Source organism: Leptonotus elevatus, chromosome 14, assembly GCF_054856555.1.
Source record: "Leptonotus elevatus isolate MCC_2025b chromosome 14, RoL_Lele_1.0, whole genome shotgun sequence".
Classification (NCBI taxonomy): Eukaryota; Metazoa; Chordata; class Actinopteri; order Syngnathiformes; family Syngnathidae; genus Leptonotus; species Leptonotus elevatus.
Window position 1 is genome coordinate 1,383,929 of NC_141252.1, and position 23,626 is coordinate 1,407,554.

Below are 23,626 nucleotides of genomic sequence, written 5' to 3' on the forward strand. Positions count from 1 at the left end.
TGGAGGTGCACGATCGCCACGCGCGGGGCCAGTCGAGTCCGTCAGTCAGTGAACGAGGCTGTGATGCGTTCAGGCTCCTGCGGTCCGTCCGACAAACGACACTGCCGCTGCCGCCGCCGCCGCTGCTGCTGCACCACCACCACCTCTTTATCGGGAATAACGTCGAGAAGAACACCATCGCGCCAACGTCGGCATCCGTGGTTCCTCGTGGAAGAAGCATTACATTGCGCACCTCCCTGCCACCACCATCTCCTCAATCACCCCTCCTCCTCCTCCTCCTCCTCCTCTTCTCCTCCTCCTCAGCCTCGCCGCCAGCGGAGGGGAGTTTTTGCTGTGTACTTTGCAGGGGGAGAAGAACACAATAGCAGTGCTATAAGGTAAGCCGCCCTCCCGGTTGTTTCATTCATTGTGTTGTGGACAGAAACGAGTTGATTTGCCCCCCCACCCCGACCTCCCCCCCCCCCCCCCCAAATGCGCAATTTCTTCAAAGGCGCATTTTTGCAGCCTCGTCATGATGTGCGTTCTTTTTTTTAATTTTATCTCAGGGTGCACAAATTGGCGCATTTCCCCCCCACCGCTGCGCCCCCCCCTCCCTTTATCACTGCGTCGTTTCTATCGGAATGCGGCAGCGTCTCTCGGGAGGCGCCGCGGCTTATATACCGTAATTGCGTCGTCGTCGTCGATAACGAGCGAGCTCCATTATTTTCGCTTTCTCTTGGGCCTGTGTGTGCGCATAGAGCGCGCACATCACCATCATCATAGCTCCACCATCCACGACCACCCTCCCTCCGTCCAAGCCCCCACCCACCACCCACCCACAAACCACCACCTCCGCTACCCCCCCCCCCACCCCCCAAAACGTCAAAACAGCCGCACAGTTGCGTGATGCGAGGCTTTCGCTGCATCTTCCTGCAAAAAAATGTTTTGTCCTTCAAGGTCATTCATTGGCTGACATCGGATTTTCTTTTCTTCTTCCGTATTTTGCAAATATTTGTAGTGGGGGGGCCCTGGGCTAGCCTGTCGTCATGCTGCAGAGAAAGTGGACCGTATGTTTGGTGGTTCTGACTGGTGGGAGGTATACGCGCAAATGTGGCCGTTTACGTAAAAGAAAAAAAAGAAGCTGATAGACGCTCACACTTGACGCATTCGGGTCCATGGGTCGTGTTCAGTGGCGTGTGTATTACTGTTGTTGCCAGGGGCGAGCACACACGCATGGTGCCCCTTTTGAGGGTTGGGGTTGGGCTGGGATGCGAAGTGGGGGGGGGGGCACAACCTTTTTGAAAATGAGAGCTGCTTCCTGGTAAAAGCGAAGATAAGCGATCATCTTCTCATCATTGCTTGCTCTTCGTCACGTTTGGTCATGCGCTACAATACCGACTTTTGAAACATTAAAATTGTTTGTTGCTGTTGTCATTTTCAAACCTACATTGGTGTAAGTGTGATTTGAAGCGGAAGTCAACTTTTAACATTTCTTGACAATAATATGTTGTATGTGACCTCACTCGTCTAAACATGACATTTTGATTAATATTACATTTGTTGAATATGAGTTATGCAGCAAAATCTAGCCGTTTTTATCCATGTCAGGGGGGCGGCCATTTTGCCACAAGATGACATCACAGTTACTCAGGACTCAGGCAATGACCAATCACAGCTCACCTGTTTTTTTTTTTTGAAGCTGTGCTGTGATTGATTGTTACCTACAACCTGAGCAACTGTGATGTGATTTTCGCTCGACAGCAAGTGGCAAAATGGCCGCCTTCTGTATTGATAAAAACTGCTGGATTTTGCTGCTTAACTCATATTCCATTACCACAATATTAACCAGAATACCGTATTTAGACTAGTTGGGGTGCGTAGAACATTTTTTTGGGTTGACTCCCCCCTAAAAAAAAAAAAAAGACTCACAACACTTACAAAAAATGGATGCATCTTGCTGGTGAGCTATTTTTAGACCCACGTGGTCTTTGTGGGCTACCTGTTGGTGACACGAGTGTATTCTATGTCCCTTTAAAGTTATTCAGGAAATTAAATTTTAATGTAGTGAGTGCCGCTCTAGATGACATATAGACTGGCCAATGTTGATCTCTTAGTAGCACACTTGAAACATTCTGGCTAGTGGCTGCGTGAATCAATGATGCGTAAACGCTTCAATGTGGCGAATACATCATAGGTCGCTCTTAAGTGATATACAGACCGACCAATGTGTGTGCTTGGTAGCAAATTCTAAGATTAGATACTCTTGTTTGATGCATGCTAACTCTGCGGATTATACTTAAATATGGCAAAAGCCATGTACCCCGCCTACTGCCCGAAGCCAGCTGGGATAGGCTCCAGCAACCCCGCGACCCTTGTGAGGACAAGCGGTACAGAAAATGGATGGATGGATGGCAAAAGCTTTCATTGGCCGCTCTAAATGGCATATAGACTGGCCAACGATTTAGCAAAAGCAACTGAAGCTAGAAACTAGCACGGGACATATTCCATGCATCAATTTACGTATTATGTGCGCACAGTTCAATGTGGAGAATGCCTCATTGGTCGCTCTAAATAATATATGGATTGGTCAATGCTGGATTTGTAACAAATGCAGCTATGCTTTGATGTCCACACTGGATGGATTCAACCTCCATCATAAATTGCATAGAGACCGACCCATGTTTGTTCTTTAGCATCATGAATTCTAACAGTTGGAGCCTTATTTGCAAACTTGAAACATTCCGACTTCATGGATCAATGATCCCTTTATGCCCCATCGGCCACTCCAAATGACATATAGACCGGCCCATGTTTACCAGCGCATCTCCATCCCCGCAGCATGTTGTGCTGACTCTCATCCATTGATGAAGTGGCTGAGTGACTGCGAGGATCCAGGTCAGTGCCACAGACTGGCACAAACAAGCTTGAGGCCCGAAATAGAAACATGAGCACCAGGGGGGAAACAATTCAACACTTTCAACCTTCCCACCCTGAAAAAAAAAAAAAAAAACTCTGCACGATTCCTCACCTATTGGCAATAGTCTGTCATTTTATATTAAACCTTTATTGGCAACACCGGCACACGTAGATGCCATTTTTTTAAATACTTTTAATGGTCATACAGTGTTTTTCATGGTGTTGTCGTTAAAGTTTAAGTAAATTTAAATACATTTATTGTAAATTTCCCATGCCACAGCGAAGAGTGTTGTTAAGAGCCCCGTTAAATTTGAATGGTTAAAAAGAAAGCCAGGCTTAAGAATTGCGAGAAATCAAGCGTTTTTTACTCCTCCGTCAAGCGTCTTCCTTCCGTTTTCACATGCCCGCGTGTTTTCATCTTAAAGCCGGCAGTGGCTGGAATATATCCTGCCGCTTTGTTGCGAGACTTTCTTCGCCAGAAAAAGGAGTTGCTAGCTAGCAACTAGCTCATAAGCTAACCGCTAACAAAGGGCCGCAAGTTCTTATCGTCAAAGAGAGGCGACCATTGGTCCAAAAAGTCAGGAAAAATAGTTCAATGCTATATCGCCACCAATTGGAACTAAATACTTTGCAGTCTTTGCATGTTTTCAGCAATGATCTTCAAACACTGTATGCAGTACAGTAATGTGTTTGGAAACAAATCTCTGAATACACTTAACAGGGTCTTTAAAGTATGTGTTTTGTACACATATTTATATATAAACATTCATGTGCTGTGGGTTGCCTTATATATGACGCCATGAGGTGAAATTGTGCTAAATGCTGGGCAAGTTAGCTTAGCATTAGCCTATCCTTGTTTACTTTTCTATAAAATCCCTTGAATATTAAATTTATAATTCCTTGTTATCAGCAACGTGATTCAAATGATCCATACCTGATTTAATCTGCTTGCAGTTTCACAGTATTTACAGTGTTTATTGAAACTTTTTGCGGTTTAACACTCAACTCAACTCTCGACTTTGTTTATTGAGCACTTTAAAAAAAACAAAAAAAAACATATGTAACAAAGTGCTTTTGGAATATGATTTCACGAGCTTGGAAGATTATCTTTGTGTGGTTTCGTTCATTTAAAAAAAAAAAAAAAGATTGGATGACGTTAAAGGTTCCACTGGACGCATTGAATTGATTTTCATGTGTGTACGCAGCAGCAGCAGCAGCAGCAGCAGCAGCAGCCATGGGAAAGCAGAACAGCAAACTGACACCCGAGGTGATGGAGGACCTTGTGAAGAACACGGAGTTCAACGAGCACGAGCTGAAGCAGTGGTACAAGGGTTTCCTCAAAGACTGCCCCACCGGAAGACTCAACCTGGAGGAGTTCCAGCAGCTCTACGTCAAGGTGGGCCCGTGCATATCTACGTACACGTTTTCTTCTCGATGGCAGTGCAGTCTGCGAGCCATACAGCATCTTAGAAGTCCACCAAATAATTCCATATCATTAATTGCTCGCTGGTTGTCCTCAACTGTCGTTCCCTCGTTGCAGTTCTTCCCGTACGGCGACGCCTCCAAGTTCGCCCAGCACGCCTTCCGCACCTTTGACAAGAACGGCGACGGCACCATCGACTTCCGAGAGTTCATCTGCGCGCTTTCCATCACGTCGCGCGGCAGCTTCGAGCAGAAGCTCAACTGGGCCTTCAACATGTACGACCTGGACGGAGATGGCAAGATCACCAGGGTGGAAATGCTGGAGATCATCGAGGTAGGTGGTGCGATTTCATTATTATTATTATTTTTTTTATACTGGGCCTCATGGGGTGTGGCACGTCCTGCGTCACCCCAGATTGAGTTGGGGGTCATTATCAGGCAGACTGTGACTGTCACGCTGCGGCACACCTGCGCCTCACAGGCAGGCGGGCGGTGGGCGGGTGATGGCGAGACTGCAGTTGTATTGAGTTACAGCATTGCAGTGCAGCCATCTTTACGCACGCAGAAGAGAGTAGATAACATGTTCGCCTTGATGATTGTCTAGCTCAACCATGTTCCCGAGCATCATACTTCGCAGGAGCTTTTCAAATAAGTTGTTACTAGCCATGGGCCGATTACCAGTTTGATAGTTTACCTTGGTGTCACCGGTAACAAGCTCCTCTTTTTATTTTTGGAGGTGGCTCCTAAACAGGGTGCAAAATGATTTGTCACTTGCATAGTTAATTAAATGAGCCGCCTCTTTGAAGTTACTTGCCTCCAATGATGTTGAGGTGAGCAATCCGGCACGGGTGCTGGGACGGAGGCAGGCTGGACGAAAGAGACATAGCTAGAGCTACCGACAACAGATGCCTTTTGCTTGATGTGAATTTTCCTAAATAAATAAATAGGTCATGGTGCCGGGGTGTACTAGTTAGCCCCATGCCAACATGAGTAGCCCACATCTCTATTCTAAAAATAGCTCACCAGTGACACTGTGACTTGCTAAGAATTAAAACAGAAGATTGTTAACATTTATTTATTTATAAACTTAATACGGTGCTCATTACATCATGTTTTTATTTACCAAAATAATAATAATAATAATAATACACAAACTAAAAAAAAATCAAAGGTTGAATAATTAATAATGGCAATTTTAATACTGTATACCTCTTTCGTATTGTCAGAATTTGATACCAGCCAATGCAAAGTTGCTGCACTGAAAGTTCCTGGAGGAATTTAGGAAGTATACATAAAAATTTGCCATATTATGCATTTTTTTTCACAATTTAATTCAATAACAGGTCCGTGGCATGTTTTAGTCAAACGATCCCAAGGATAAAAAATGATGGAGACACACCCTCATTTTATAGGACGACATAATAAAATGCCGCTCACCCCCCCCCTGCAGGCCATCTACAAAATGGTGGGCACTGTGATCATGATGAAGATGAACGAGGACGGCCTGACACCGGCGCAGCGGGTGGACAAGATCTTCAGCAAAATGGATAAGAACAACGACGACCAGATCTCGCTGGACGAGTTCAAGGAGGCGGCCAAGAGCGACCCGTCCATCGTGCTGCTGTTGCAGTGTGACATGCAGAAGTGAAGCCCCCCCCCGCCCTGCCCATTTGCCCCGCCCACCACACACACCCTCTAAACGCCACCTCTGCTCGCTACCCAAGCCCCCTCGACCCTCCTCCTTGTCACCCTTGCTTGCACACACACATATACACACACTTACATACACGCACTGGACCGCTGTTTAAATGTCTCATTCCACAGGGGGTAAAAAAACAAAAAAAAAAAAGGGGGGGGAAAAAAAGCTCGGACTCTTTTTCAATGGACTCGCTTCTTGTGGTTGTATGCATGAGAAATATGTCAAATATGCGGAATCATTTTGAATATAGCGGTAAGATAATGCTACATTTCTATTTCCGAACATGTTGTTGTGCACCGTGAACCCTCCACACACGCAGACGCACACGTACGCGCTCATCCAGCTTGTATATGGATGAAGTCGAAACAGCCGGGTACTTTGTGACACGTCCGACGAGTAGCCGCCATATTGCTATCGGGGGAAACCATTCACGACACGGAGACGGTTACAGTATTTGACTTTGGAGTTGGCTTTGGTGTTTTAGGTTAACGCATTCAGCTTTGCTCCGCCCACACGCAATAAAAAAACGTAACACTCTCAATTAAGCATACCCCGTCTGCCTAGTATACGCTGCAGCTTGTTGTAATTTGGTAGCAATTGGACAAAATCTTTTCAGCATTTTCTTGACATATTTTTTTTGTAGGCCTACACATAATAGATAGTCCTACCAAATTTAAGCTGAATTTTTAAGATGTTTGGTTAAGAATTTTGCCAACATGCTTTGCCCAAATACAAAGAGAAAATTAAAAACTTTTATAATTTAGGGTTGTCTTGTATATGTGGGTCATATTTAGTAGCAAATCTGGAAATAGCCAAATTGACCTTAAAATGGCTGCTTGCTATCAAAATGGTGGACTTCCTGTTTATTTTTTGAGTATGCCATGGCGTGGTAATGTATGAATGACATGCTTACCAAATTTCATGTCGGTCAAGCTTAGAGTTTTGGATTTTATGGCGAGTCATCCAACTTTGCCACTATGCTCAGTCTAGACTCAACTACAAAAAAATATGTTTATAATTTAGCTTCATCCACCTGTCTAGTAGACAAATCTGGTAACATTGAGACAAAATCTCTAAGAGCGTTTGTCTTACAAATGAGCCTAAAATAGCATCTTCAAAACAAAATGGTCGACATCTCGTGTCATTTTGAGCATGCGTTTTTCCTGAGACTTTACTGTGGCTCTACTCATGATAGACCGAATTTCCCGCTGCTCATTAAAAATTGCTTCGGTTGCTGAATTTTCACCCCCCCCCCCCCACTCCCCTTACCAATATGGCGGCTCACACGTGACGTCACGCCGACTTCTTCCATGAGTGGAGCACTTCCTTTTGGACTCGCGTTCCCACCAGCCAGCCTCCCCCTTGCAAGTTGTTCACCGCTGCAACTACGTACTGCTTTCAGTAATCGTAAAGAGAAACAATAACTCCTATGATAATTGTAATGATAAGTGTCTCTGCCAGCCAGGCTTGTAGAGCTCGTGGATGATAGAGAGATGTTCGCACACGACAGAAAACGTATTGCATGCATGTATTATGTGTAAAAAAGAAAAAAGAAAAGAAGATATATATATCTATATATATAATCTATGACCTCTTTATTTTTTTTGCATCTTCAAATTGTTCTAAAAGAGGAAACCCTCTTGGGATCCATTTAATATTGTTGCATGGGATGTACAGTGTAAACTCACCTGAGGTGGGAGCATGCTCCGCATTCATTCAACAACTCCTATTTCTTCAGGATTTATTTTATTCATGTCATATTTGATTGCTACAAATGAGTATTAGGGCCCCATGAAAGCAAAAATAATTATATTACAAGAATTAAGTATTATTATTTTTTTTGAAGACAGTTGTATTTTTCAAGAAAAAGTAATAATCTTCCAGAATAAAATCATATTTATTTGAGAAATATATGTGTAATATTCTGTCTGTAATAATAAAAGTTTATTCTGGATTAATTCGTTTTTTCCCCTCTAAAAATATAATGCTTTTTTCTAGAATAAAATTTGACTTTATTCTCTTAAGATCGTCTTTTTTTCTTCAAAATTTTGAATGTTTTCTTGAATATAATCTGATTTAATTCTCATATAAAAAACAGTTTTCCCTAAAAAAAAGTGCAGATTTTCTTTTCCTAAAAAGTGACAGTTTTTCTTGAAAAAGATGACTATTTTCTTGAAGAAAAACAAACACTTTATACACATATGGTTCAATATTTTTCTTTAATTTTTATTTCGGTTTTTCATCAAACGATACTGTATTTTTTTCCTTGAAAAATACTACTTTTTTTCTTTAAAAAAACTTTTTTTTTCCTCTTGAAAAATATATGACTTCCTTAAAAAAACGATGATTTTTCTTGAAAAAGAAGACTTTATCCCAATATTATGACTTCTTTCTTGAAAATATAGCGATGTCATACTGTATTAGGTTTTTAGAATGTACCACTTTATTCTCATAATATAATGTAATTTTCTTTTCAGTATGGCCCTAATACATATTCCTTCCTCCATTGCACACACACGCTCACACACTTGCGGCCCACAATTGGCTGCTTGTTTGATTTGTTTACACAGTACATATCGACATGTTTACAAAGAGCACTGCTATAGAAATCAAATGATCTCCATGCTGAGAGTTCCCTAATGAGAGGGGCTCATATTCCAAGGCAGCAGCAAAAAAAAAAAAAAAAAAGTTTACTGAACACACTGCATTCCAGCATTTAAATTGTTTTCAAGCATAAAGTTTTGTTTCGCTTTTTGAATTAGTCTGTCCAGTACATTAGCCTTCCCTGTTCCCAGGTTATTATGCAAGCGAGGACTGAGTGTCTGCTTTGTGAATCCACATGTCCAATGGTGAAGATAGCAGAAGAGCTTCCCACCCCCAAAATATTTATTATTATTATTATTATTATTATTATTATTATTATACTGTCTGTACACGATTCAATCTAACCCGACACCACGTGGAGATCTTTAATGTCAAGTAAATGTTTCTATCAAATATGAAAACTCATGATACAAGTGACTGTATTCTTTTATACATGTGGCATGTGTTGCACCCCAACCAAACCAACCAAACAAACAAGCAAACAAAATACTTGAGTTCTGTTGTGATTAAAATCAATAAACCACAGACGGGCTATTTCCAAAACACACTGATGACCATACTGACTGATAGATTAGGTGGATAAAGAACTGTATTTTATGAACGCTCAGATTTCTTTTGTTCTTTTTTTTTTAGGGAAATAAAAAAAATCCAACTTTAGTCTCATAATATGACTTTTTTTTTTTTTGCTGGAAAATAACTACCATATATATAATTTTATTTTTTATTAATACATTGGAAAAATACATACATTATACTTTCCCCCCTTTCTTAGTTTCACAACGTTTTCTTGCAATACTGTAAAAAAAAAATAACTAATTAATTAATCATGTTCCTGTTAGTTCAGCTAGACTGCTTTTTTTTTTTGTGGTGTAACAATATATATTTTCTAAACATCTAAACTCTTAAACGCATTTTAAATGTACATATGAACAAAAAAATAAAATCAAGAAAAATACAATCCTGCATGAGGAAAAAGCAAAGCTGACGTCAGTAAGACCAATTAACGAGCTTCCGGGTCAGAGTAGCATGATTGGCTCGCCCGCCAGTCGTGTCCGCGCACGGCCCCATCACATATCACACGTACGCGCAAGTGCAAGACAACTCATCATCCGTCCTCCGAGGCGAACGAGAACATTTTGAAAGCTCAAATTGTGTTTATTTTGACACAAATTAACGAGGACTGTTTTGAAGCAACTTGAACCTATAAAGAAACGTGAGTACAGTTCCCGTGTTTCTCTGCTGTCAAAGTTACGAATAAATTGGAGTTAGCTAGCAACGGTTAAAATAGCGATTGTTAGCCCAGGGAAATATTCTCGTGTTAGTTGAATAGTTATTCCTTGAGTCAATTAAATTAATTTATTGGCTGAATAACAACTTGAAATGGACAAAAACAAAACAAGACAATGTTATGCACTCTACTGTCCTTAAAATTTCAATACAACTAACTGAACTGTACTTAAAAATATATATACAGTAGGCTACTGTGCTTGCGTTAAATTCTATAGTACTGTTCTTAGAATTTAAATACAACAGAACTGCACTTAGTAATGTACTGATTTTAAAATCAAACAAACAAAAAGCTTCATTCTGTTCATGTTCATGTTTGTTTGTTTTATTAAATTCAGTGATTCTTTTACGTACCAATAGTAGTTAACGTATCACACGGAGAATCACTGGGACGTGATTTTAAAGGGCAACTCACTCGCAAACAGATGGAAACACAAGGGGGGGCATAGCCTGGAGGACCGTTGGGCTTGCGAGGGGGGTTAGACTAGTCCAGGGGTGGCCAAGTTCGGTCCTCGAGAGTCACTATTCAGCCCGATAACGATCCTGATCATGAAACAGGTGGGTTCGTGGAGAGAAACATGGCAAAACAGGCTGGATAGTGGCTCTCGAGGACCAAACTTGGCCACCCCTGGACTATTGTTACTAGAGGTTTGGGTGTGATCTGGCTGTGATTGACAGCAGCAAACTATCTGAACGATATAAATAATGTCTATACTACCACAAGCTATGCTAAATAAACTAACCAAATGCTATGCTAATAAAAAAATTAATAATAGAAAGATGTTCGCAAACGCTACTATTCCAACATCAACTTGCTAAAGAGGTGTGCACGAGAATGAGCCCGTGGGTGGTTTTTGCCCCAAATTCAAGCTTTTAACAAACATGCACTAAAATGTCAAAAATAATGACCAGGTCATGTAGACAGCATTAGTAGACATCTGTTTGTGCAGTTTATCAGCAAAAAAAGTAATATAAAGTAACAGTGTGTAAAAGTTCACCACTACATGTTTGTAATGCAGCCGAAGCGCAGGCATTTCAAAGCATGCGCACTACGGTGACTCAGAGAGACCACACTTTGTAAGCTTACCGCCAATTATTATTAACCCACAACTTAGCCGGAGTAGCTAACAAGAGCGGATAGCGGGAGTTAGCCGCAGCCATAGGCCGCAGTGGCTAACGAGCAGCTAGTAAAAGCTTGCGAGAGTAAAGCAGAGGGTGACACGTGCATTAACTATATTTAAAGTGTACCCAATTAAATATGGTCTAAATATGCTACCATAGAGGTTTGTCCATCTGTCCACTTTTTGTGACATTTTTGTTTTGGTGGTGTGCAGTGAGATTTTTCAAACTTAAAATATGTACCTTAGCCCAATAAAGGTTGGGAATCACTGGTTTAATGTGTTTGTTAGTGTAAGCACATCCATGTTGGATGTGTCACTTCAAATGCACATGGAAAGCATTTTTTTTTTTAAATGTCGGCTATATACATGCATTTGGAAGTAGGCACTTGGACCTGCAGTGTAAATACAGCCTCATAATATAATCTAAAGGTTTGATGTGCTATAACATTACTTTGCTTTCCAGATCCATTTGAACCCAACAATGTGTTCCATTCCCGGGCTCCCAACGCCGGGATCCGAAGTAACTGTAGAGATCAGGAGGGTCAACCCAAACCCAAAATTTGGTCTCGTGGAGCTCTGGGTCAGCATTGACGTCAGCAGAAAGCACGCCTATGAGCAGATGAAGAAGGAGATACAGCTTCCAAAACGGAAGTTTTGCGGCCCTGAAGGAAAAACGGGAGACTTGTGCCTAGTTTGCATTGGCAGCATGTGGCACAGGGCTCGCATCACGTCCGTCCAAAGCGACACGTGCGAGGTCTTCCTTATCGACCAAGGACAGCCTTACGTTGGCACATGGGATGCTCTAGCGTGGGGCCAATCCGACAGCTTTTTCCTCCCTCCTGAAATTGAATCCTGTATCCTTGCCAACGTCCTGTCTCTCAAGGAGAACTGGTCCAAAAAAGCTACCAAGTTCTTGGCGTCACTGCCTGAAAAGACACTTACCGGAGTGGTCCAGCACGTCCTGATGCCAGACAGGACGATTCTTCTTGACATACCTTTAGTCTCCAAGCAAATGTGCACCCTTGGTGCTATGCGGAAGCTTCCGGTGGATGAGTTCAAAGGAGTTGTACTTGAATGCCTGACTCCACCCAATGAAGATGCACCCATCGCCGCCTGTAAAGGGACTCAGGATCGGAGTATTAATGTCCAACTTGACGACCACTACTTGTACCCTGAACTGCTTTGTGACATGTATGAGACAGTTACTGTAACAGAAGTTACTGATCCTCAAAACGTATTTTGCAGTCTGCAGATTTTCTCCAAGTCATTGAAATCACTGTCAGAAGAAATCCAACAGTTCTACAAAGAGTCCTCGGATTCTGGAGGGGAACGACCGCAAATCTGCGGAGAAGCGTGTGCTGCCAGAGGGAATAACGGCATGTGGTATCGCTCGTTGCTCAAGCAAAACATTGGAACTGACACTGAACTTGTGGACGTTATGCACGTAGATGTCGGGAAAAATGAGCTTGTCCCGTTGGGATGCATCCGACATATGGAGAGGGAATTTCTCAGAATGCCAGTGGTCACGTATCACTTCTTCCTACATGGAATGGATGACAATGACGCTGGATGGACGGAGAAGCAGAATGAATATCTCAAGTCGTTACTGCTGAACAAGACATTTGTGGCCAAGTTAGAGAAGAATTTCCAAGGGACTTATAGCGTCACGCTCTATGCTGGGAATGCTGCATGCATGAACACGTGTTTGAGGGAACAAGCGCAAATTGTCCCACCAACTCAGGCTGAAGGACAGGAACCAGAATTGCAAATTAAAGCCTTGTCAGGGGAACAGAATGTGCACCTCCAGAACCTTGTCAAATTAAATATCAAGAACATACAAGAGGTAGCCTTGTTGAGTACAGAAAATGGAGAAGATACTGGCAACTCAGACGCTCTACCTTCTTCTGGTCCCGGTGACGTTAAGACTATTGATGACCAACATATTTCTCAAATCCTTCATCATGAACATGTGTTGTCTGTTGGAAGTACTGTAGACGTGACTGTATCTTGTGTCGAAGGTTCTCAGAAGTTCTGGTGTCAAAGGACTAACAACAAAGAGAATCTGCAACAGCTGATGGAAGTTCTGCAAAACCAGTACGCCTCTGTCCATCCTCTGCCCATTGTTAAGTCCACATACATCGCCCGTAACCCGGAAGACGGCATGTGGTACAGGGCAAGGATCGTTACTAGTCACCGTTTCCCTGAAGCGGATGTGCAGTTTTTGGATTACGGCAGTACACGAAGTGTGCCCCTTGGAGATGTATGTCCCATTGACCCGGTGTTTTTGCAGCTGGAACCGCAGGCCTTTCAGTGTTGCCTCATCAACTCCAAGGCAAATTACTCCTGGATTGATTCTGCATCAGACAATCTTCAAAAGCTTCTGGCGGCAGGTGCTTCTCAGCACACTGGATTTAAATGCACGGTAAAAGACAGAACTTGTGATGAAGAGGGCCAGACGGTTATTGTGGTGGACATTGAAACGTCATCCCAAAGTGCTTGCAGCCTGCTCTCTCTTGTCCCTATGAAGACCTATAATTATTCCACGTACGATATGGAGTTGGGCACAAAAGAGAAAGCATGGATCACCTCTTCAGAGACGGTACATCACTTCTTTTGCCAACTGAACAGAAATGATCATTTATTCGACAAAGTGAGCGCAGATGTTCAGCACCTCGTAGGCAAGTCACAGTGTTCGGGCGAATTTGTCAGATCCGACGCCCCCTGTCTTGCGCGGTATGTTGACAGTGAATGGTATAGGGGGAAAGTGGTGCAAACCTCTCCAGAAATCAAGGTGCTCTTTGTGGACTATGGCGACATCCTCACAGTGAATGCATCTGATGTTCAATCGTTGCCTGCCGGTGCTGGCATGGCCAAGTCGGTCCCTGTACTGGCCGTTCATCTCGGACTTTTCGGTGTTCCGGCTGACGTACCGCAAGAGGTCAACCAATGGTTCACAAAGCACGCCACCGGCACAACTGTGACTGTTTCTGTGGTGGCCAAAGGTGATGGCGGTAAGCTATTAGTGGAATTATTTGAAGGGCTGTTGAATGTCAACGTAATTGTCAGAGAAAAGGTAGCGCACGCGAAACGAGCAAAGACCAGTCGAGATCTACGGCCCAACCAGGAGATTGACCCAAAACGGGTAACCAAACCACATGAGGGCTTGAATTCTGAACTCACATGTATATCAAAGCAAGGAGAGCAAAATAAAGATCAAAATGGAAACAGAACTTGTGCTTTAGATGAACAACCGTTGGAGACGGTTCAGCACATAACTCTTGCCTCTATACCCAAGTGTGGACAAAAGAGGCTCGATGAGGAAAACACCCAATGTTTGAATGGCCCTCTTGAGGTTTCGGCAGAGAGCCCAAAAGACATCCATCTTGATGATGCTGTAATGTCACGAGAAGAGAATGAGAAGAGCTTTGCATATCACACCCCAATCATACGTCACCATACGTCCAAGGAAATGTACGCCTCCTGCATCGTGGGACCCGGTTACTTCTGGTGTCAGTTGGCCGACACTGAAAATCTGAACGCTGTGTCAAGACTCACCCAGAGCATCGGAGAAACTCTAAAGGACGCAGAGGTCCCCAAGAATTTGAATCCCGGCAGTCCGTGCCTTGCCCTCTTTGATGCTGACTCCCAGTGGCATCGAGCTCAAGTGATTCGGAGTACTGGCAGCACAGTCAGCATCCTGTTCCTGGACTATGGAAACGAGTCTGAGGTAGACGTTAAAGATGTGAGATACCTCCCCCGGTCTCTGATTGATCATGCTCCTCAGGGCTTTTTGTGCTCTTTGGATGGATTTGACGAATCCAAAGGATCCTGGGACGATCAAGCTTACGACGACTTTTACAATCTCCTGGTGGATAAGCCCCTTGCAGTGACCGTTCTCAGTACACGAGAACATTCAGAGATTGCCCTTCAAGAACACTCGGTAAAAATCCAGTGCGCTGGTAGAGATTTGAATGAGGCCATGCAAAAGTACTGGAAACCCATTAAAACACAGCCTGAGAATGAAGACATTCAAACAGCCAGCCCGCCACAATCGTCATACCCAAACGCGGATGCAAAAATATTCTCATACAAGAGGCCAAACATCCCCTTAAACCAAACCAAGGAGGTTTATGCTTCGTGTATTGAGGAACCCCACTTTTTCTGGTGTCAATTTACCAACGCGGAGGACCTCAGCAACGTGGTGAGACTGGCACAGGAAGCAGGACAAGCGGAGCCAGATCCTTCATCCTCAAGCACCTTTGGACCGGGTAGCCCTTGCCTTGCACTCTTTTCTGCAGACAACCTGTGGTATCGAGCGCTGATCGTGAGCAGAGAGGAAGATAAAGTCCACGTGGTGTTTCTTGACTATGGCAATGAATCGGCTGTGGACGTGAAAAACGTGAAACTTCTCACTCAAGCTTTGCAGGAGTATACACCCCAGGCCTTTTTGTGCTCATTGAAGGGATTTGACCTGTCTAAGGGCTCCTGGGAGAATGAAGCTTATGACGACTTCTACAATCTTCTGGTGGATAAACCCATCAGTGTGATGGTGTCCCATATCGAAGACCATTCGGAGATTATGCTTCCTCAGCATGCAGTGGATGTTGAGAGTGAGGGAGCGTCTGTCAATGCAGCGATGCAGAAATACTGGAAACCAAACACTCCAGAACAATTCCTATGAGGGAAGCTAAATATCTCCAAAAATTAGTCTGAGACGGTCTGTTGCTCGTGTTGTGTTGTGAACTAAAATTGTTTTGGGTTACAGTTTGCCAAAGTAGATGCTCAGGAGTAGCTGTTCAGTCTAGAATAATAGAGAAATACTGCAAACAGAAGTTTGTGTAGAATATAGCTTACGGTAATTCTTGTTGGTCATGAGATTTATTCGATTAAAGCTTTTTGGTGGCATTGGTAATGTTGTGGTTCCAAATGAGTAATTTTGAGGAGCATTTTTTTTTGCGGGTTAAGACCTGAAGCAAGTTATACAAAAGTACAACGAAACTACCTAATGTTATGAATCCATTTGTTTTACTTTTTGACAATCCGTAGAAAATTCCACGTTTTGAAATAGATTCACGCAGCGTGCTTACCAACCACGTAGACATCTTGAACGCATCCCATAATTACATTCCGTTTAACTCTAACGAACAGCAATAGACCAATCAGAGGCCAGTATTTTGGGGTCATGAAGTCTAATCATAGCAGCAAGAGTTCATTGGCGCTTGTATATAGAAAATTGCTGTGGATTGCCACTTGCCAGCATAATTTTAGTTCATAACGAATGCATTATTAAATATATTACGAATCGTCAGCTTTATATTAATAATTGTATGTCAGGGATTTCCCCATGTGGATATCTACGGCAATGGAAAGGTAATAAGCGATTATTTTTGCTATTTGGACATTGCTAATGTCTTTGGTGCGTACCTTTTTACCCCAAACTTTTTTTTTTGAACACTTCACAACGTTAATTTTATGAAACTGAAAACTCAATCTACGAAAGAGGTGATAATATTGAAATGCTATTAATAATGAAATGTCAATTTTTTTAAATTCTGATCTACTTTTTTTGCATTAAAAAAAAATAATTTTGGATATGCATCCAAATTATAAAATATAGTTGGTACTGAAACCCTTGTTCTCGACCTAGTCTAAAATTGATGTGGTCTTGGCTAACATCTCAAGTCAACCACTCACTGCTTCAAATCTTCCAGCAGGTGGCAGCATTACTATTGGGATTTGGCACTTGTTGTGCCTGTATGTTGAACACTGTTACCAGGCAACCAGCTGGGGCAGCATGTCAGAGTTACACCAGGCAGCTGCAGCAGGGGATTCCGATCAGGTCCAGGAAATCCTCAGGTGCAAGAAATGTGACCCCAATCTGCGAGATGTGGACTGGGGCAATAAGACGCCTCTGCACTGGGCTGCAGCCAAAGGTAACAGTTTTTAGGATTAAATCTCATGTCTCACCTATACTTACACGGAGTGCTTTTGTATTATTTTCCGAGGTTTGTTGTCTTTCCTCCAGTACTCTATGATCATACACCCCCCCCCCCCCCTCTTCCATGTAGGCGACGTGGAAACGGCGAGGCTTCTCATCGAGCACGGAGCCCGGCCCTGCCTGAGGACAGAGCTGGGCAGGACCGCGGCGCACTTTGCCGCTGAGGCTGGTTCCGTGGCAGTCCTGAGGCTCTTGCACTCCTACCACGCCCCCCTGGACAAGGAGGATGCTGGCGGCGACAAACCTGTGCGCATCGCTCATATCTACGGGCAGCAGGAGTGTGTTGCATTCCTCAAGAAGTAAGACTTTTTCACCAAACTACGTCTGTCCTATTGGTCTCAGTTCATCTTGTTGGGTTCTTGTGTTTCCCGGGTTTCACAATTGGTTTTATTTGATAGATTCAATAACAGTATGTTTGTTTGGGTTTTTATGCTTGTGATTGTCATTTTGTTTTACTTGTGCATTATAATTTAGATATTGATAGTCCTTCCTTCCTTTTCTCGGTCTCTCCTTTGGTCTCTTGAGGCCTCCCTGATTTTATGTTTTTTGGATTTGTTGGGGTCTGGATGTTTCTTGGGCTGGGGAGGAGTTCTGGTGGGGGGTGTCTGGTCGGTGCTGGATTTCACCTTCCTTGGTTTTCTTTGGTCCCCTCGGGTCTCCCGGTGTTCGGTTTAGGTGAACGGTATGAGATTTTTTCTAATAGGTTTTCTGGTGAGCTAACAAATACACGCACGCACGCACGCACATACACATTCTCACCCACACACACACACAAAAAAAAAAAAATATATATATATATATATATATTTTTTTTAAATAATAATAATAATAATAATAAAAGAGCAATGATGATGACATTTCCGAATGAACAATACTGAGCTCTTAAAAAAAATTAAAATATATATATATATATTTTAAATAAAAAATAATAATAAATAAAAATAAAAATATATTTAAAAAAAAATAATAATAAAAAAAATAATAATTTAGATATTGCCTGTCTATAGTGAACTGATCAGAACCTGGAGAGACACTGTAGCTTCCTTGCAAAGCGGCATGCCGTCTTATACTGAGACAAGACCACAACAACGTTGAGGCACTTTTACTACTGCGATATTGTGACTATTTTTACATCCTTAATAGTTATCATCTTTTCTTTTTGTCTCATTTTGGGCATTTTATTGTTGCAGGGCAGAGGCAGAGGGGAAGGCATACCGCAAAATAGCAGCTGATAAAGGGCTTTCTGTGGATGACAGTGATGAAGAGTGGGAAGAACAATGTGAAGACCAACGTGAAGGAAAAATAGGATCTGTGATAAAATAGTCTTTCTAGTGTCCCTCAAAAAAACATAAACAAAGCCTGTTTGTAGCCCTCAGTAGATTATTCATGCACACATGAGGAGTTTACATTAAATTTGAATGAAAAAGCTCACATTTAACCATTTTTTATTTTGTGGGAAAAAGACTGGGGGATATTTAAGTTTCTTGGTCCCAGTCAGCTATTTTATTTTAACTTTAAAAGTTCAAGGGATATATTATGATTTGTTTCGATTCTGGTAAGACAACTCAGGACTCAAAAACTTAAACTTCAAGAGCATGTTAAAACTGAGATTCAAAGATTTTTCTTTATTTTTTTTAAATGGCATCACGGTTCCATTTTATGTTTGTTTAGGTTTGGAGAGCATTTGGGTGAATACATTTTACATGCAAATCGTTTGTATATAAAATACAGGTGCTCTTCTGAACAGAATCGTACAGTATGCAAAGGAAATGCTTCCAAAATGGAGAATCTTCTCAAGGCAACTCTCTCAAGGGCCTCTATCTACTGATCCACACGAGTCCGGTAGATGGCGGTAATGCACATGAGAGCTGGTTGCCAAACCGTTCAAATCAAACGATGTATTTTTTTATTTTTTAAATATACCTTTATTTAAAAACTATACATAACTTGATTAGAATATTAATATACGACTTAAACAAAATTCACATAACACGGCTGGAGAGTTACAAAGGGTATAAAATCAAAAAGAAAAGAAAAGATGAACATGAAGAAGACGCAGAGGTTTGGAAACATCTTCCGGGTTTGCCGTTTTGGTGGGCGGGGCTTACATCGATGACAAGCGGGCAGCCGCTAAAAATCAAACCTGGTTGCAAAATAACCGTCACATAAACAAGAAGTTAACATTTTAGCGACAAAACGTGACGTCATACTGTCAACATGGAGGCGGCTAAAGGTAAAACTCACCCGTGTGCCGCTGGCTGAGAGGTTACCGTCAAGTTTATACGATCGTTGACCATTTTTTGCTCATGCTAAACGGTACAGTCTGCATGCGCCATTTTCTACCACTATCCCGGGTTAAAGTTATAACTGTGGCCCGCAGGAGTTTTAAGTCACCTGAGTGCGCTGGAGGCTCAAGCGAGGAGCCTCCGAGTTAGGCCGCGGCAGCAGAGTCGCGTGGAGGAGCTGCGGGCTCGCGTCAAGGCATTGACCGCCCAGAGGGACCGGCTAAAGGCAGAGATCTCCGTACACAAGGTGGAAATAGAATACCTTACTGAAACTGTACGATACAGCGTAATCATTTGTTAACATCACGCTGACAAACAATTCCTGTTATTTTGCAACTCGCATATTTTAAACATACAGTCGTGCACCACTGCGAACTATAAGCATATTAAGAAACTCATTGGTGCAAGTAAAAACATTTTTGTTTAATATATTCTGTCGTTTTTTTCCAATGAATCTCAATGCATTCGATTAAAAAAAAAGAATACATCTATTTAAAACAGGACATTCCACATTAGTTATGAGTCAATGATTTCTATTAATTCATCAACATCAATGTCCTGCTCAGGACATTGAAAAACGCAAGATGCGGCTGAAAAATCAGTGTGCAGAAGAAGAAGAAATGGAGACTGAAGACGGCGAAAATGAACAACTTCTGCAGCTGATGGCCAGACAAATGCAACTGAAAGAGCTTTTGTATGCTCATCACATTATAGGTACGCCTCCATTACATACTTCTTGGGCTCAGCAATATGTCCGTAAAATCAAATCGTCTTTTTTTATTTATAACGCCCTAACCCATAACGCCATTATTAAACACGTTTGTTTCTTTGTCAGAAATTAAACTTGCTAGTTGCATTGAGGGGGGGCAGATGCCTGACAGTGACTCAAATTAAGCGATAAGATCTGATTAATTGCCCAGGCCTACTTCGTACTATTACTTGATGGTGGTGCGATGCAGCTTTTTCTTCCATTACTAGGTGGCTATGACATCACCAAGACCTGCAGGGGGAAAAGCGTGTGCGTGACTCTGTCGACGGCCTACGAAGGCGCCTACCTGGACACGTACAACCTGGAGTTGGACACGAGGCCGACGCTGAGGATCAGTCGCCACAACGTGCCGCCCTTCATCCCGCTTGGCGACCTCTGCGAGCGGGCTGACCTGCAGGATGACCTCAGGGGCTTCCTGGACACGCTCAGCACGCACCTCAACGCCTTCGTGGGCCGCAGACAGCAGCTGAGGCTTGTTAAGGTGACTTTCCTGGAGCCTTTTTCTCACAGATTTAAAATTCATATATACAAATGATCAAACATTAAAGAATGTGAATTCAAAAAAAAAATACAATCATATTCAATTTTTCTTGATTTCCTTCGACTGTTAGACGTTTCTGAATTTTATCTTAATATATATATATATATATATATATATTTTTTTTTTAAATAAGAATCCCCTTATTGTTAGAGGACTTTTGATATTAAGAGTCCTGATTGGTGAAAATATAAGACAAAAAACAAGATTCCTTGATTTATCTAAAAGAACAAAATTAACAGTCCTGTAGTGTGTTTCTTTAAATGACCCCTTTCCATTAAAGTTTATTGAAATGTATTTATTCATTTTCATTCATTTATCTCAAATAGTTGGTTAATTTAAATTTCGGAGGTCAAGCACTTGGCACGGAGTCACTTCTTGCATAGGTGCTACTTGTCTCAATACGTTTGTCCATTATGGTGTAGCAGAAGTGTGGCCCTTGTTCACTCAGGAGCTCCATCCGTCAGTGACTGTGATGGAGAGCAACATGCGGTGTTCCATCCTGGTGCTCATGCTGAGCACTACAAGACAGAAGACGACACTGCTCTGCACTCTGAACTACACCGACCACACCAGATGTCTGCCCACGGGGGTCCGCTTTGAATGTGAAGGTGGGTTATTAAAAGGAGACTAACTATGCCACACTTGCATATTTCATAAACATTTCCCATTTACAGGTATCTTAATAACATGCCAGGGATGTGTTGTTGTTTTTTTCAAATTACCCTACAGATCAACAATTACAGCACACTTTTACACCCTCTTACAGCTTTTTCTTAAGAAAAAAATAGCCTCCATTTTGTTACCATAACAACAAGGCTTGAGCTTAACTGTGGTTATTTGATGAGCCAGAGTCAAAAAAAAAAAAAAGGTCCCCCACTCAAAGCATAGAAATGTCCTCAAATAGTGTAAGATCCAGGCCAGGACAGTGGACTAGTACTTGAGACATCTGCTTCACAGTTTCTGAGCTTTTGGGTTTGAATCTCAAAATACTCCAGCTTCCTCTCACGATCCAAAAACGTGCATGTTAAAAAGATGAGTCATGGGTGGAGGAAGTTTGAGATTGGATCATTTGTGTTGCTCAGAGACACAATTTCAGGAATAGCACGCTCACAACAGTAATCGGTTGAATCATTTCGCGCAAGGGTTATAATACAGTAATTTGGGATATTTTGTCATAGTTTTCACATTATTTTTACTTAAAAAAATTTTTAGGAGGGGGTTGTTAGTTTTGATTAATACTTTGTTTTAGTTTTTTAGTTTCAGTATTAGTCATCAAGTATTGTGTAATAAAGTCAACTACAACTCCCAAAATACTGTTCAGTCTTCTTTCGTCTGTGCCGTACAGTAATGCCAAATTAATTGACAGGTGAAAACAATGGCCGTTTTTACTATAGATATACTTTTTAATTTAGTCTTATAAACATAAAATGTAATTTCAGTTGTTTATCATTTTTCTTTACGCACTCTGGTTTATATTTAATCTTGTTGATTAAATGTGTTTTCAGTTTAAGTGGTATTTTGTTACTTTTCTTTACTAGCCGTGTTTCACACTTGAGTAGGTAAGCACCAACCTATTTGTATAGAATCTATTAAAAAGTATATCCTTTTTAGCATAAAATTCTTTAAAAAATATATATTTTCCATAATGAAGGTCTTAATTATGCTTAAAAGTGACACTTGACTCCTAAGTCTGATGTTAAAAGGTTTTAATGACGCCACAAACACAAATGTGATCAAAATGACTTTAAATAAAAATCCATTAGGAAAAAATGTCACCCCCTGATAACTTGACTAATTGATAACGGTTGATAATGATTTAACAAGTGTTGCTTAAAACGACTAACCCATGATGTCTTTTTCTAGATGAGAAGCTTCCGCAGTCTCCCGAGTGGAAAAACAACAGAAAGCTTCTCATGGAGACGCCGCTTCACAAAGCTTTGGGCACCATGAAAAACATGGTCTTAATTTGTTAGGCTTCATCTACATTCCCGTTTATCGTTTTGTCCTGGAGCCTCTGGATGAATTCCGTCACCTTCTCGCGCAAGCGCTCCCTCTGGAGGAGCCTCATCTTCTCCACCTGCTCCCGAGCCTGCCGCCGCCGCCTCTCCGCCTCCCTTTCCGATATGGTGTCGATGGCGGCGATGCTTCTCACTTGCACAAACGACAAGCTCCTCCGCAGGTGTCCTCCCCTGCTGCCCGGAGGCGGCGCCGACACGGACCTCGGAACCTCGGCGTCCACGCGGCTGACTATTTCCTTCATGGCCACGCCGACTGTGGCTTTGGGCTCGCAGGCCTTCACCATCCCCACCCGCCTGCGTTCGCTCAGCAGCCAGCGCTGTCGTCGTTGCAGCATTCGCTGCGTGCACCTGAACTCTTTTTCCAGCAGGTCCAGCTTGACACGAAGGTTTCGTTCATCCTTCTGGTTCAGCAACCTTATTTGTGCCCCTCTTAGCTCCATTAGTCCTTAAGACGTATTTCTGTTGATGCGTGTTTTTCTTTCTGTGTGTTCACTGACGGAAGCAGTTGGCTGCTATGGTTCTGTCACTGCATGTAATGTAATATACGTGACCTATTGTGTTTGAGGTTGTCTGCAATTGTGTGGCCGCACGTTCTTGCTAGATTGTGTTTCAAGAGGCCTTCAGGGTCCAGTGCTGTTGTATGGACAAACTGTTCTGATTCACTGTTTTTGGATTTAAAATAAAATACAAGATGAAAAATACAAACGAAATGTGTTTTTTTATTTTTTTTTATTTTTTATGAGATGAAAAATTATTTAAAAAAAGAAGCTAAAAACTTAGGTGTATATTTGATGCTTGCGACACGAAAACTGTCAATGTCAGTTGAACTACTGTATTTAATGGATGCCGAAAAGATTTCGCACACAGCTGTTGAGCCTTCTTTTCTTTTTCAAAAGCGCAGTATTGATAGCACACATTTTGGCATTGATAAAATGGTAAACCTCATGAAAAATGGTTGAGAAATGATTAAATTGGGACTTATTTTTT

The 23,626-nt window shown here is 42.1% G+C and overlaps 4 protein-coding genes across 8 annotated transcripts; all 4 read left to right on the forward strand.

Annotated features, from left to right (window-relative positions):
- The first annotated feature begins 10 nt into the window (after positions 1–10).
- vsnl1b (visinin-like 1b) lies at positions 11–9,277 on the forward strand. Of its 4 annotated transcripts, none has more exons than XM_086095279.1 (4): positions 11–377; positions 4,101–4,291; positions 4,436–4,651; positions 5,768–9,277. In XM_086095279.1, exons 2-4 carry the CDS (start codon positions 4,130–4,132, stop codon positions 5,963–5,965), a joined length of 576 nt encoding a protein of 191 aa, XP_085951405.1. In that variant the 5' UTR covers positions 11–377; positions 4,101–4,129; the 3' UTR covers positions 5,966–9,277. The 4 variants fall into 4 exon arrangements, with proteins under 4 accessions (XP_085951405.1, XP_085951407.1, XP_085951408.1 ...); XM_086095281.1 differs by having other exon boundaries at positions 4,104–4,291; XM_086095282.1 differs by having other exon boundaries at positions 4,110–4,291.
- A 409-nt stretch (positions 9,278–9,686) lies between these two features.
- On the forward strand, positions 9,687–15,940 carry tdrd6b (tudor domain containing 6b). The gene is made up of 2 exons (XM_086095272.1): positions 9,687–9,833; positions 11,492–15,940. Exon 2 carries the CDS (start codon positions 11,510–11,512, stop codon positions 15,707–15,709), a length of 4,200 nt encoding a protein of 1,399 aa, XP_085951398.1. The 5' UTR covers positions 9,687–9,833; positions 11,492–11,509; the 3' UTR covers positions 15,710–15,940.
- Positions 9,690–18,457, forward strand: ankrd66 (ankyrin repeat domain 66). Of its 2 annotated transcripts, none has more exons than XM_086095283.1 (4): positions 9,690–9,833; positions 16,743–16,961; positions 17,097–17,325; positions 18,217–18,457. In XM_086095283.1, the coding sequence occupies exons 2-4, from the start codon at positions 16,823–16,825 to the stop codon at positions 18,347–18,349; spliced, it is 501 nt and encodes a 166-aa protein (XP_085951409.1). In that variant the 5' UTR covers positions 9,690–9,833; positions 16,743–16,822; the 3' UTR covers positions 18,350–18,457. The 2 variants fall into 2 exon arrangements, with proteins under 2 accessions (XP_085951409.1, XP_085951410.1); XM_086095284.1 differs by having other exon boundaries at positions 9,696–9,833; positions 16,740–16,961.
- A 639-nt stretch (positions 18,458–19,096) lies between these two features.
- Positions 19,097–23,338, forward strand: cenpo (centromere protein O). The gene is made up of 6 exons (XM_086095275.1): positions 19,097–19,259; positions 19,407–19,558; positions 19,878–20,025; positions 20,290–20,561; positions 21,070–21,229; positions 22,485–23,338. Exons 1-6 carry the CDS (start codon positions 19,244–19,246, stop codon positions 22,592–22,594), a joined length of 858 nt encoding a protein of 285 aa, XP_085951401.1. The 5' UTR covers positions 19,097–19,243; the 3' UTR covers positions 22,595–23,338.
- The last annotated feature ends 288 nt before the right edge of the window (positions 23,339–23,626 follow it).

Coding starts and splice junctions, on each gene's coding strand:
- vsnl1b (XM_086095279.1), top strand. CDS start 4,130: ATGGGAAAGCAGAACAGCAAACTGACACCCGAGGTGATGGAGGACCTT. Junction 4,292..4,435: donor TCCAGCAGCTCTACGTCAAG/GTGGGCCCGTGC, acceptor CCCTCGTTGCAG/TTCTTCCCGTACGGCGACGC. Junction 4,652..5,767: donor AAATGCTGGAGATCATCGAG/GTAGGTGGTGCG, acceptor CCCCCCCTGCAG/GCCATCTACAAAATGGTGGG.
- tdrd6b (XM_086095272.1), top strand. CDS start 11,510: ATGTGTTCCATTCCCGGGCTCCCAACGCCGGGATCCGAAGTAACTGTA.
- ankrd66 (XM_086095283.1), top strand. CDS start 16,823: ATGTCAGAGTTACACCAGGCAGCTGCAGCAGGGGATTCCGATCAGGTC. Junction 16,962..17,096: donor GCACTGGGCTGCAGCCAAAG/GTAACAGTTTTT, acceptor TCTTCCATGTAG/GCGACGTGGAAACGGCGAGG. Junction 17,326..18,216: donor TGTGTTGCATTCCTCAAGAA/GTAAGACTTTTT, acceptor TTATTGTTGCAG/GGCAGAGGCAGAGGGGAAGG.
- cenpo (XM_086095275.1), top strand. Junction 20,562..21,069: donor AGCAGCTGAGGCTTGTTAAG/GTGACTTTCCTG, acceptor TTGTTCACTCAG/GAGCTCCATCCGTCAGTGAC. Junction 21,230..22,484: donor GGTCCGCTTTGAATGTGAAG/GTGGGTTATTAA, acceptor GTCTTTTTCTAG/ATGAGAAGCTTCCGCAGTCT.